The 11,842-nt window shown below is 42.8% G+C and overlaps 1 protein-coding gene across 1 annotated transcript in view; it reads left to right on the plus strand.

Moving 5' to 3' along the window:
- smu1a (SMU1 DNA replication regulator and spliceosomal factor a) overlaps positions 1-8,694 on the plus strand; it is a 29,325-nt gene extending 20,631 nt beyond the window's left edge. The window contains exons 9-12 of the mRNA XM_060845895.1: positions 5,240-5,366; positions 5,709-5,876; positions 7,999-8,151; positions 8,317-8,694. Coding sequence (XP_060701878.1) covers positions 5,240-5,366; positions 5,709-5,876; positions 7,999-8,151; positions 8,317-8,415 — 547 coding nt within the window. The 3' untranslated portion in view covers positions 8,416-8,694. The remainder of the gene's footprint in view (positions 1-5,239; positions 5,367-5,708; positions 5,877-7,998; positions 8,152-8,316) is intronic.
- Positions 8,695-11,842: the final 3,148 nt, after the last annotated feature.

Consider the following 11,842-nt stretch of genomic DNA (forward strand, 5'->3'; position numbering starts at 1 on the left):
CAGGAGGCGGTGACTCAGCTCCAAAGTGGTAAAGCACCTAGTCTAACTGGATTTCCGAGTGAATTTTATCAGGAGTTCATAAACATGTTGGCTGGGCCAATGTTGGACATGTACAATTATTTGTACAGTTAGGACTGCATCCCATCCTTTCTCATATAAGCTCATATCGCTGTTAAACTTGAATTTTAAAATTCTGTCAAACGCTGGTGTTGAGGTTAGGGAAGGACTTGCCCTCTATTGTTAAAGAGGACCAGACAGGTTTTATTAAAGGTCGCAGGTCCTCTAATAATACTAGAAGAGTGCTGGACATGGTCCACATGTGCCAGCAGAGGCCAATTCCGGGCTTGGTAGTCTTCCTAGATGCAGAGAAAACGTTTGACCGGGCGGAGTGGCTGTATCTTTTTTGTCCTGGAACGGTTTTGTCTTGTGTGGCGGGGTGGGGTCTTCGCCAGGTCTGTGGCAGTATTATATAACAAACCTGAGGCATCAGTTCTCACTAATAACATAAGGTCTGACAATTTTAGTATTGGTAGAGGTAGCTAACAAAGGTGCCTCCTTTCACCGCTGCTGTTTACACTCGTGATTGAGCCGTTGGCGAAGGCTATCTGGAGGGACACCAATATGTTGCTCCGGAGGTGGGATCGGGGGCCATAAAATCACTCTTTATGCAGGCAGTGTTGTTCTTTTTCTAACTAATCCAACAATATCTGTGCCATGTTTAGTACAAAAGATTAATTTATTTGGCTCTTTCTCAGGGTTTAAAATCAGTTTTATGAAGTCGGAGACCATGCCCATGGGTGGGTGTCTTGTGGGAGTACCCGATCTTGGGGGTGGAATCTGATTTCCTTTCAGGTGGTCACAGGGAGGTTTCCTACATTTGGGCATTTTTATTCCTCTGGCTTTTGATCAGTTATATAAAGCTAATTTTGTGCAGTTGTTGGAGAAGATCAGTGTTGGGTAGAATGTCTTGGTAGGGTAGAATAGCTCTGATTAAAGTGAATGTTCTTTCTCGTTTATTATATCCCATGCAAATGCTCCCTCTGATGTTACCTAGACAAACGTTAGAGGCTTAACAGCTGGCTTGGTTCTGTCATTGGGTGTTGCAAGTGAACTCTTACTAAGCTTGTTAAATTGCAGCTTCCACAGGGGATGGGTGGTGGACTTTGCACATTTCAAGAAATTTCAATTAAGTTCCCTGTTATCCTATGTTAATGATTGGGCTTGCCAGGACCAGAGGTCAATTTAGCTGGACATCAAGGCTTCCCAGGCAAAATGCCCCCTTATTAATTTCTTGTTTCTGGCCAAGATGAGGACTGTCCTGGAGCATTGCAGAAACCCAATTGTCCTTAACACGGTTAAACCATGGAGAATGATGTGACAAAACAAGGGCAACTTATGTAGAACTTCCCTTTTCCCATGGTAGGAATGCCAGGATTTCGGCCCGGATCGATGGATTCTGGCTTTAGGTTCTGAGAGTCTAGAGGAGTCTCCTGTTTGGGAGACTTATTTGAAGGCGAGGTCATGATGTGTTTGGATCAGCTGAGCCAGGACTATGAATTGACCAGTCGGGTCCTCTTTCATTATTTTCAGATTAGAGACTTTATACAGAAAAAGACTACATTACTGGTTAATCCCTATAAATCTGATGTGGAGTGGAGAGTACATCGGTCTACAGGTACTCTCATGATCAGTACCCTCTACCACTTACTACACTTACTAGGAGGTAGTGTCTCGAAGGACTTTGAATGGCTGTGCTGTATCTGAACTCAGGAATTGAGGGGGTGGGGTGGAGGTCTCATCAGAAGAACGGGAGGATATTTGGGTGAACATGAGGAAGATTTCAATTTGTAATAGCGTGTAGGCTATGCAACTGAAGGTTCTCCACAGGATCTATATTTGGCTCCAGAGTGGCTTGTGAAATTTAAAATGTGTCCAATGTGTCCCAAATATTAAAACAGATATTGGCACTCTTACTCATTGCTTGTGGTTATGCCGCAAGCTTCGTAGGTATTGGGGGCGTGACAGCGAGTGTTTTGGAAGCGATCTTGAGAACCGAGATCAAGATAGATCTGGTGTTCCTCCTCTTGGGTCTGCCGAATTTGCCGTCTTCAGATGTGCATGGGGAGAAAAACTGTTTAATATTCTTTCATGTTGTGCGAGGAAGAGCATTCTGATGAGCTGGATATCAGAACATCACCCAGGACTTTTGGGATGGCATATGTTAGTTCTCCCTAGACTTCCTTACAAGAATGGTGCACCAGTAAACGCAACTTTTTTATAGGACATGGCGGCTCTTTCTAAACTGTACAGACGCAGACTTGTTGGTTGTATTGGTTAGAGTCTTTGTGTAGCTGCCAGGTATGTGTTTGGCAGGCCAGGGGCCCCTGAGAGGAAGAATCCCGAATAAATACGGTTATGCCAACTGATGCTCCCGGTGTTGGGGAGCTTTGGTGGGGTTGCGCTGAGTGCTAAAATTTAGCTTAGCTCAATCTATTTTAATTTAGTTTATTTTGTTTCATTATTTATTGAATTGTAGTGTGGGTAGATTTTTTTTCTTTAAATTATTTGTGAAGTAGAGTAGTAGTTTTTTTATTATTATGTTATAAGATTGTTATTATTTTATTGTAATTTTATAATTCAAAATCTTTTTCAATTAAAAAAATACAAAAGAAATGTGGATGAACATGGTAGATGGTGTTTATGTGGATTTCAGTAAGGCATTTGATGAGGTTCCCCACTGTAGGCTATTGCACAAAATACGAAGGCATGGGATTGAGGGTGATTTAGCGATTTTGGATCAAAAATTGGCTAGCTGGAAGAGGGTGGTGGTTGATGGGAAATGTTCATCCTGTAGTTCAGCTACTCGTGGTGTACCACAAGGATCTGTTTTGGGACCACTTTTGTCATTCTTATAAATGACCTAGATGAGGGCGTAGAAGGGTGGGTTAGTAAATTTGCAGATGACACTAAGGTCGGTGGCATTGTGGATCGTGCTGAAGGATGTTGCAAGTTACAGAGGGACATAGATAAGCTGCAGAGTTGGGCTGAGAGGTGGCAAATGGAGTTTAATGTGGAAAAGTGTGAGGTGATTCATTTTGGAAGGAACAACAGGAATAAAGAGTACTGGGTTAACGGTAAGATTCTTAGCGGTGTAGATGAGCAGAGATATCTTGGTGTGCATGTACATAGATCCCTGAAGATTGCAACCCAGATTGATGGGGTTGTTAAGAAGGAATACGATGTGTTAGCTTTTGTTGGTAGAGGGATTGAGTTTCGGAGCCGTGTGATCATGCTGCAGCTGTACAAAACTCTGGTGCAGCAGCACTTGGAGTATTGTGTATGGTTCTTGTCACTGCATTATAGGAAAGATGTGGAAGCTTTGGAAAGTGTTCAGAGGAGATTTACTAGGATGTTGCCTAGTATTGGGGAGAACGTCTTATGAAGAAAAGCTGAGGGATTTGAGGCTGTTTGGTTAGAGTGAAGAAGGTTGGAAGGTGATGTAATTGAGATGCATAATCTGAAGGTTAGATAGGGTGGACAGTGAGAGCCTTTTTCCTCAGTTGGTGATGGCTAGCATGAGGGGACATTTAAGTTGAGGGGTCATAGATTTAGGTCAGATGTCAGAGGTAGTTTCTTTACTCAGTAGTAGTAGGTACGTGGCACACACTGCCTGCAACAGTAGTAGCCTTGCCAACTTTAAGGGTCATTAGATAAATATATGGGTGATAATGGAATAGTGTAGGATAGAAGGCTACAGATTGGTTCCACAGGTTGGCGCAACATCGAGGGCCGAAGGGCCTGGACTGCTCTGTAAAGTTCTGCATGCATTGAAGAAAGTTCTCCCCTTCTGTGCTCCAACCCTCTACCTTTTTCCCAATCTACCCTTGGGTAATTGAAATCACTGGTTAGCACAACCCAACTTGTCCTGCAAATTGCTGTAATCTGCCTACAAATGTCCTCTTCTACATTCTCTCCATAAGTTCGCTATTCCCTTCCTATTTCTCACCTCTGACTATATAGATTCTAATTCAGGAACTTCATCTTGTTCAAGGGCAAAGGTACTACCTTTAACCAAAACTGCTACACTTCCTCCTTTTTCACCCACCCTGTTTTTACTAAAAGCCTGATAACTTGGGATGTTAAATATCTAGCTTTGTTCTGGCTTGAGCCACATATCTGTCCGTGCCACTTTGTCATATCCCCCTAGAGCAATTTCTGTTCCAGTTCCCCAATTTCATTTTCTCAATTTACATGCATACTATTGAATCCTGCCCTTACCTCTTCCATGCCCACTGGAAGGAACCATTTCCTTGTTCACTGTCAACATTCAAGTCTTCCCTGGCTTCTTTTTATCTGTTTGTCTTTTTTTTTCTTTTTTGCCCTCTCTAGTGCTTCCAAAACGATGCCCATTAGGGAACTTACCCGCCCCCGTCTCATAGGTTTAAGTCCAACCCCACTGCAGTATTTACTCTCTTCGCTATCTCCAGGTGAAGCTGATCACTTCTGAACATCCATAAGTGATCCCAAAGCCCCCTAAACCCCTTCTTTTTTACAGAATCCCTCAATTTACCTCCTTGATTTACCTTTGCTACAACTTCCACAACTTAGGTATAGGTAGTATCCCTGAGATTGCCATCTTGGAAAGCCTGATTTTCAACTATTTCCTAACTCCTAAAACTGATCCTGCATGCTATCCCTCCCTGTGTTATTGGTTCCCACATAAACCACAACCACTGGTTATTCACCTTCCATTTGTAGAAGTTTATCCAGCCATTCTGTTATGTCCTGAACCCTTGCATTTGAGGCAATAGACCATACAGGACTCTCAAACCCGGCTTCAAACTAGACAGTATATCCCTTGAACTATACCCACTACTACTACTACCTAATCAAGTTACCAGCCTCTTTTCCTAGAGTAGCCTCAATCACCATGGTGCGGTGGTTTTCCCTCTATTCATTCACCTCCAACTCAGTCATATTGCTAACTAAATGGACATCTAAAATTTCATACCTGTCAGACGGCTCCAAGGAGTCCTGGATATTCTGTCTCCTTTCTTTCTGGCGAATGGTCACTCATTCCCCTGCACTCCTAATTGCCCGCCTATCACAATGTGGAGTGACCACTGTCTGCTGTGACTTCCAGAAACCTTACTCCTCCTTATGGTCCACATTGAGGAGAGGGTAACTGTACTGATGTCTAAATCTAATGTGAATAATTGTATATTTGACCTTTTGGTAGGATTCATGGTCTGAAGTCTGGAAAAACCTTAAAGGAATTTAGAGGTCATACATCATTCGTTAATGAAGTAACATTTACACAAGATGGACATTACATTTTGAGTGCATCATCGGATGGTAGTGTAAAGGTATGTAAATAATATCAGTGAGCATGACGCATGTTAGTGAAAAATATGTAAGTGTGAAAACCTTTTAAAGTCTGGTTAATGTGTGCTATTAGGCCAAAGGTATTACATGCTTCTGGTGTTGGAATTGAGAAGATACAGCTAAAGTTTTCAAGTTGACTCTAAATTATCCATATTCTTTTATTCAAATCATCGGAATTGTTTCTCGTAAAATTTGTGTGATCTATGTGGCTGACACAAAAATGAGCACCATAAATGTTCAACAGTATGTTTCCACATGCTGAATCAATAAAAGGCTGATCTCTTTTGAGTCGAGTGAAATATTTTTTGTCACCTCACTTGCAGATCTGGAACGTGAAAACAACAGAGTGTGCAAATACTTTCAAGTCATTGGGCAGCTCTGCTGGTACTGATATCACAGTGAACAGCGTACACCTGCTGCCAAAGAATCCTGAACATTTTGTAGTGTGTAATCGGTCAAATACAGTAGTCATCATGAATATGCAGGGACAGGTAAGGCAACATACTAGATCGATATAGTGATTTGTTTTCAATGAAATAAGAATCATGTTTCACTTTCCTCAGTCCTATGAAGGAAGCTTACATAACCTTAATAGTTATTACTTCAATTAAATTGAAGCATTTAAGATTTTTCATGGGATGATGGGTTGCTTTTTAAGAAACGGGTATTATTGGATATTCATTTATTATTAGACACATAAGTTATCACTTTTGGAGGCTGAAAATCATCTTAATTTTCAATTATTCAGAAAATTTTTTGATGTGCAAAAGTCTAAGGAGAAATTAAAGCATGTTTGAGTTTTCACTTCAATCTCAATTTTTATTTTTTCTGCTGGTCCTTTCCATGGATTTGATTTCTCATATTAGTGAGCATGATACATGTTAGTCAAAAGTATGTAAATGTGAAAATCTTTAAAGTCTGGTTAATATTTTCAAAAGGCCATTTTCAAAACCTGGTATTCAAATGGTTCTGCTAACCTGTTAGTATTAACTAGTTTTGTGTAAGAAAAAAAATAACCGCTTTGTCATGAGGCCCTCTCTCAAGCCTTGAGGAATGATGCTTGAATGGGAGAAAAGTGATGAAATAGTGGAAGCATTGTGGTTAATATGGCATGTTTAGAAAAAAGGTGCAATGCCAATTGACAAATTACTTTATAAAGCTAAATATTTAAATATATATAATACATTATAAAATATTAATATATTCGTGAGAAACCTTTTTGTCCATAGTATTTTAACACTGGATGACAATTACGAGGTTTAATTGAGGCAAATAGCTGCATTTAGAGGAATCTAGTGAAGTACAAGGGAGGAAGGATTAGAAAATACATACTGATTGAAGAGGGGATGGGATAAACCAAATGGGCCACATTTGTTTCAAGTCATGAGCATTCTATGAAATGATCTAAGTGGAAAGTCATGAAATCAGCTGGTATTGTTTTAAAATTACTATGAAAATTGAGGTTTTAATAGTTGTCATTACTTATTTTAATGATAATATTTGATTTGATGTAATGATTCTTTAATCAAAAGGATGAGGCATTACATTCTCATGGAAAGACTGGAAAAGTTCTCCTTTAAGGCAGAGAAAGCAAAGAGATTTGGTGGAGATCTTTAAAATCATGAGAGATTTTTAGAGAGAAGAAATAAGGAAACAACTATTTCTAATGTCTGAAATATCATTAACTAGAGAGCGTGGATTTAATTTGATTGGCAAAAGAACCAACGGGTGGTTGGATTCTGAAGTCACTGCCTGATAACATAGTGGAAACATGTTCAATAGTAGCTTTCAAAGGGGAACTTCATAAATACTTGGGGGGGGGGGGGGGAAGAAAAATACAGGAATATGATTTAAGAGCAAGGGAGTGGAATTAGAACTATCTTGTGGATCTTGGAAAGATTCAGTAGTCTCAGTGGACTGAATGAAGAGTCTGATTCCTCATTCCTGATGAAGGACTTTTGCCCGAAACATCAATTTTCCTGCTCGGGTGCTGCCTGAACTGCTGTGCTTTTCCAGAACCTCACTCTCGACTCTAATCTCCAGCATCTGCAGTCCTCACTTTCACCTCACTAGACTGAATGGCCACCTGTTAATATTGTATGACACTATAAAAAATTATACAAAACACAGAATAATTGTAAATGGTGATGATGACAATGTAGAACTCAAAGGGGACAAACAACTTGGTGGAGTGGGCAAAAAAGATGGAAGATGAAATCAATACAGAGAAATATGACATGATGGATTTTAGGAAGAACAATGTTGAAAGACAATATAAAATCAGGGGTACAATTCTGAAGGAGATGCTGGACCGGAAGGACGTGTGTTTCTTTGTGTACAAATATTGAAGGTAGCAGGACAGGTGGGCAGAGCAGTTAATAGGTATACAGTGTTTGGTTTTAATAATACAGGTGTCAAGTACAAAGTCATAGAGGTGATATTAAACTTGTGCAAGACACATTTAGACCTCAGCTAGAATATTGGCACAAAATAATGCTTGTTTGAATATGTGGTGGCCAAATGGCCTCCTTTTACACTGCAGCTCATCTGTGATTCAGCTTTTAAATAAAGCCTCTTATTTGGTCCACAACTATAATCCATTTTGTGTTACAGATTGTGAGAAGCTTTAGCTCTGGTAAAAGAGAGGGAGGTGACTTTGTGTGTTGCTGTCTGTCTCCACGTGGTGAATGGATCTATTGTGTTGGTGAAGACTTTGTGTTATACTGTTTCAGTACAGTGACTGGAAAGCTGGAAAGAACTTTGACGGTAAGAGAAATAATGGTGTGTATTTTTATAAATCCAGGTGCTATTGAGTTGCATTGTGCTGATTATTGATAGCAACAATTTAATGAGGGGTGTTTATGACCAGTTTCTAAACTTTTATTTTGATTTATATTAGGGGGTACATTTGCCATCTGTTTAATTTTACAGGTTCATGAAAAAGATGTTATTGGAATTGCTCATCATCCACATCAGAACTTGATTGGTACCTACAGTGAAGATGGTCTCCTTAAACTCTGGAAACCTTAAAGAAATAGCTTGTTTTTAAATCTTTATCTACTGACACCTATAACTCAGAGCTTTCTCCAGAATATCCTGTTGCAGTACAATTTTAAAGCTCTCACATTCCCCCATTCCAACTGTATAATGTTTGACATAGATTGATATGGTGAACCTCAGTTTAAGGCATGTAATTAATGCACCTAGTAACTGTATTTGCAGTGTCTTTAGGATGTTTTGTTGGAGCCAAGATCATCATAGAGTTCAACAGTGAGGAATTTTAAAATAAATTCAACATTTTGAAGGTGACCAGACTCATTTAAATGCAGTGATTTATTTTATTTTTCATGAAGATTTTGCTGATTGTTAGAATTTGAACTTAAGTTGAATTTGCTGCAAATGTGTTGCTGGTCAAAGCACAGCAGGCCAGGCAGCATCTCAGGAATAGAGAATTCGACATTTTGTGCATAAGCCCTTCATCAGGAATGAGAGAGAGTAGCCAAGCAGGCTAAGATAAAAGGTAGGGAGGAGGGACTTGGGGGAGGGGCGATGGAGGTGGGATAGGTGGAAGGAGGTCAAGGTGAGGGTGATAGGCCGGAGTGGGGTGGGGGCGGAGAGGTCAGGAAGAGGATTGCAGGTTAGGAGGGCGGTGCTGAGTTGAGGGAACCAACTGAGACAAGGGGGGAGGGGAAATGAGGAAACTGGAGAAATCTGAATTCATACCTTGTGGTTGGAGGGTTCCCAGGCGGAAGATGAGGCGCTCCTCCTCCAGCCGTCGTGTTATTATGTTCTGCCGGTGGAGGAGTCCAAGGACCTGCATGTCCTCGGTGGAGTGGGAGGGAGAGTTAAAGTGTTGAGCCACGGGGTGACTGGGTTGGTTGGTCCGGGCGGCCCGGAGGTGTTCTCTGAAGTGTTCCGCAAGTAAGCGGCCTGTCTCCCCAATATAGAGGAGGCCACATCGGGTGCAGCAGATGCAATAGATGATGTGTGTGGAGGTAGAGGTGAACTTGTGGCGGATATGGAAGGATCCCTTGGGGCCTTGGAGGGAAGTGAGTGTGGAGGTGTGGGCGCAAGTTTTACATTTCCTGCGGTTGCAGGGGAAGGTGCCGGGGGTGGAGGTTGGGTTGGTGGGGGGTGTGGATCTGACGAGGGAGTCACGAAGGGAGTGGTCCTTGCGGAACGCTGATAGGGGAGGGGAGGGAAATATATCCTTGGTGGTGGGGTCCGTTTGGAGGTGGCGGAAATGGCGGCGGATGATACGTTGTATGCGGAGGTTGGTGGGGTGGTAGGTGAGAACCAGTGGGGTTCTGTCTTGGTGGCGGTTGGAGGAGCGGGGCTCAAGGGCGGAGGAGCGGGAAGTGGAGGAGATGCGGTGGAGGGCATCGTCGATCACGTCTGGGGGGAATCTGCGGTCCTTGAAGAAGGAAGCCATCTGGGCTGTGTGGTGTTGGAACTGGTCCTCCTGGGAGCAGATGCGGCGGAGACGAAGGAATTGGGAATATGGGATGGTGTTTTTACAGGGGGCAGGGTGGGAGGAGGTGTAGTCCAGGTAGCTGTGGGAGTCAGTCGGTTTATAATAGATGTCTGTGTTGAGTCGGTCGCCCGAGATAGAGATGGAAAGGTCTAGGAAGGGGAGGGAGGAGTCTGAGACAGTCCAGGTGAATTTCAGGTCGGGATGGAAGGTGTTAGTAAAGTTGATGAACTGTTCAACCTCCTCGTGGGAGCACGAGGCAGCGCCGATACAGTCATCGATGTAGCGGAGGAAAAGGTGGGGGGTGGTGCCAGTGTAGTTGCGGAAGATGGACTGTTCCACATATCCTACGAAGAAGCAGGCATAGCTGGGGCCCATGCGGGTGCCCATGGCAACTCCTTTAGTTTGGAGGAAGTGGGAGGATTGAAAAGAAGTTATTCAGAGTGAGGACCAGTTCAGTCAGTCGAAGGAGGGTGTCAGTGGAAGGGTACTGGTTGGTGCGGCGGGAAAGGAAGAAGCGGAGGGCTTTGAGTCCTTCGTGATGGGGGATGGAGGTGTACAGGGACTGGATGTCCATCGTGAAGATAAGGCGTTGGGGACCAGGGAAGCGAAAATCATGGAGGAGGTGGAGGGCGTGGGTGGTGTCCTGACCGTAGTTGGGGAGTTCTTGGACTAAAGGGGACAGGACCATGTCGAGGTATTGGGAGATGAGTTCGGTGGGGCAGGAGCAGGCTGAGACAATGGGTCGGCCGGGGCAGGCAGGTTTGTGGATTTTGGGCAGGAGGTAGAAACGGGCGGTGCGGGGTTGTGGGACTATGAGGTTGGAGGCGGTGGATGGGAGATCCCCTGAGGTGATGAGGTCCTGGATGGTCTGGGAGATGATGGTTTGGTGGTGGGAGGTGGGGTCGTGGTCAAGGGGGCGATAAGAGGAGGCGTCCGCGAGCTGGCGTTTGGCTTCAGCGGTATACAGGTCAGTGTGCCAAACTACCACCGCGCCTCCCTTGTCTGCGAGTTTGATGGTGAGGTTGGGATTGGAGCGGAGGGAGTGGAGGGCTGCACGTTCTGAGGGTGAGAGGTTGGAGTGGGTGAGAGGAGTGGACAGGTGGTTATTAACCTCCGAATAAGCAATACAAGTCACATTTCACAAAATTGTTGTTAGTGCCATCAAAAGGCATTTGCTTTCAAGAACATTAGGAGCAGGAGTAGCCAATAACCCACAAACAGTTGCACACTGCTGAACTTTTCTCAGTTGTCACTCTAGTATCTTCAATAAAAATCTGGAATCTAAAACTAATCAACAGTGATGAATATGGATCTGCCATTGCCATTAAAAACCAGTCTGGTTGACGAATGTCTTAAGGTAGGAAGATCTGCCATCCTTGTCTGGTCTGCCATGTGTGACTCCAGACCACATGAATGTTGTTGACACTTAGCAAGCCACTTTTCAGGGGCATTTAGGAATGATGCAACAGATACTGACCTTGTCAGTGATGTCTATAATCCCATGAATGAATAAAGGAAGTCAATTTTCCTGTGTGCTCTTCATGTGCCTTGATTCCAGAGAATAAAAATCTCAATTCATAACCTGGTGTGGTTTAAAAACTTGATTTTCAACACTTTTAAAAGGTGTTGTATGTAATAACTGATTGACCTAGTTTGACTTTTTTTTAAATTTCACAGCAAGTTGAACCCAGTGTCTATCTTGTCAAGTCAGTATTTACAAAGGTAGTTAGGCATGTAAACCTGAGGATTGCAAAAAGAGAGATCACTGCCTGATAGCACAATGCTTTTGTCACAGGACCCAGTCTAGTGAACCTTCAGTGCACACTCAAACTCAAGCATATCCCTGGAGACCTGAAATTGTACTCTTAACAGTTGCAAAGCCCTACATGGTTGTAACACTTGTGCAATAAAGATCATATTCCTTGCAAATAAATTCTAAACAGTATAAAGTATTTTTGAATGTCAGTAAATTGCTCAATGCTT

This window comes from Hemiscyllium ocellatum, chromosome 2, assembly GCF_020745735.1.
Source record: "Hemiscyllium ocellatum isolate sHemOce1 chromosome 2, sHemOce1.pat.X.cur, whole genome shotgun sequence".
Classification (NCBI taxonomy): Eukaryota; Metazoa; Chordata; class Chondrichthyes; order Orectolobiformes; family Hemiscylliidae; genus Hemiscyllium; species Hemiscyllium ocellatum.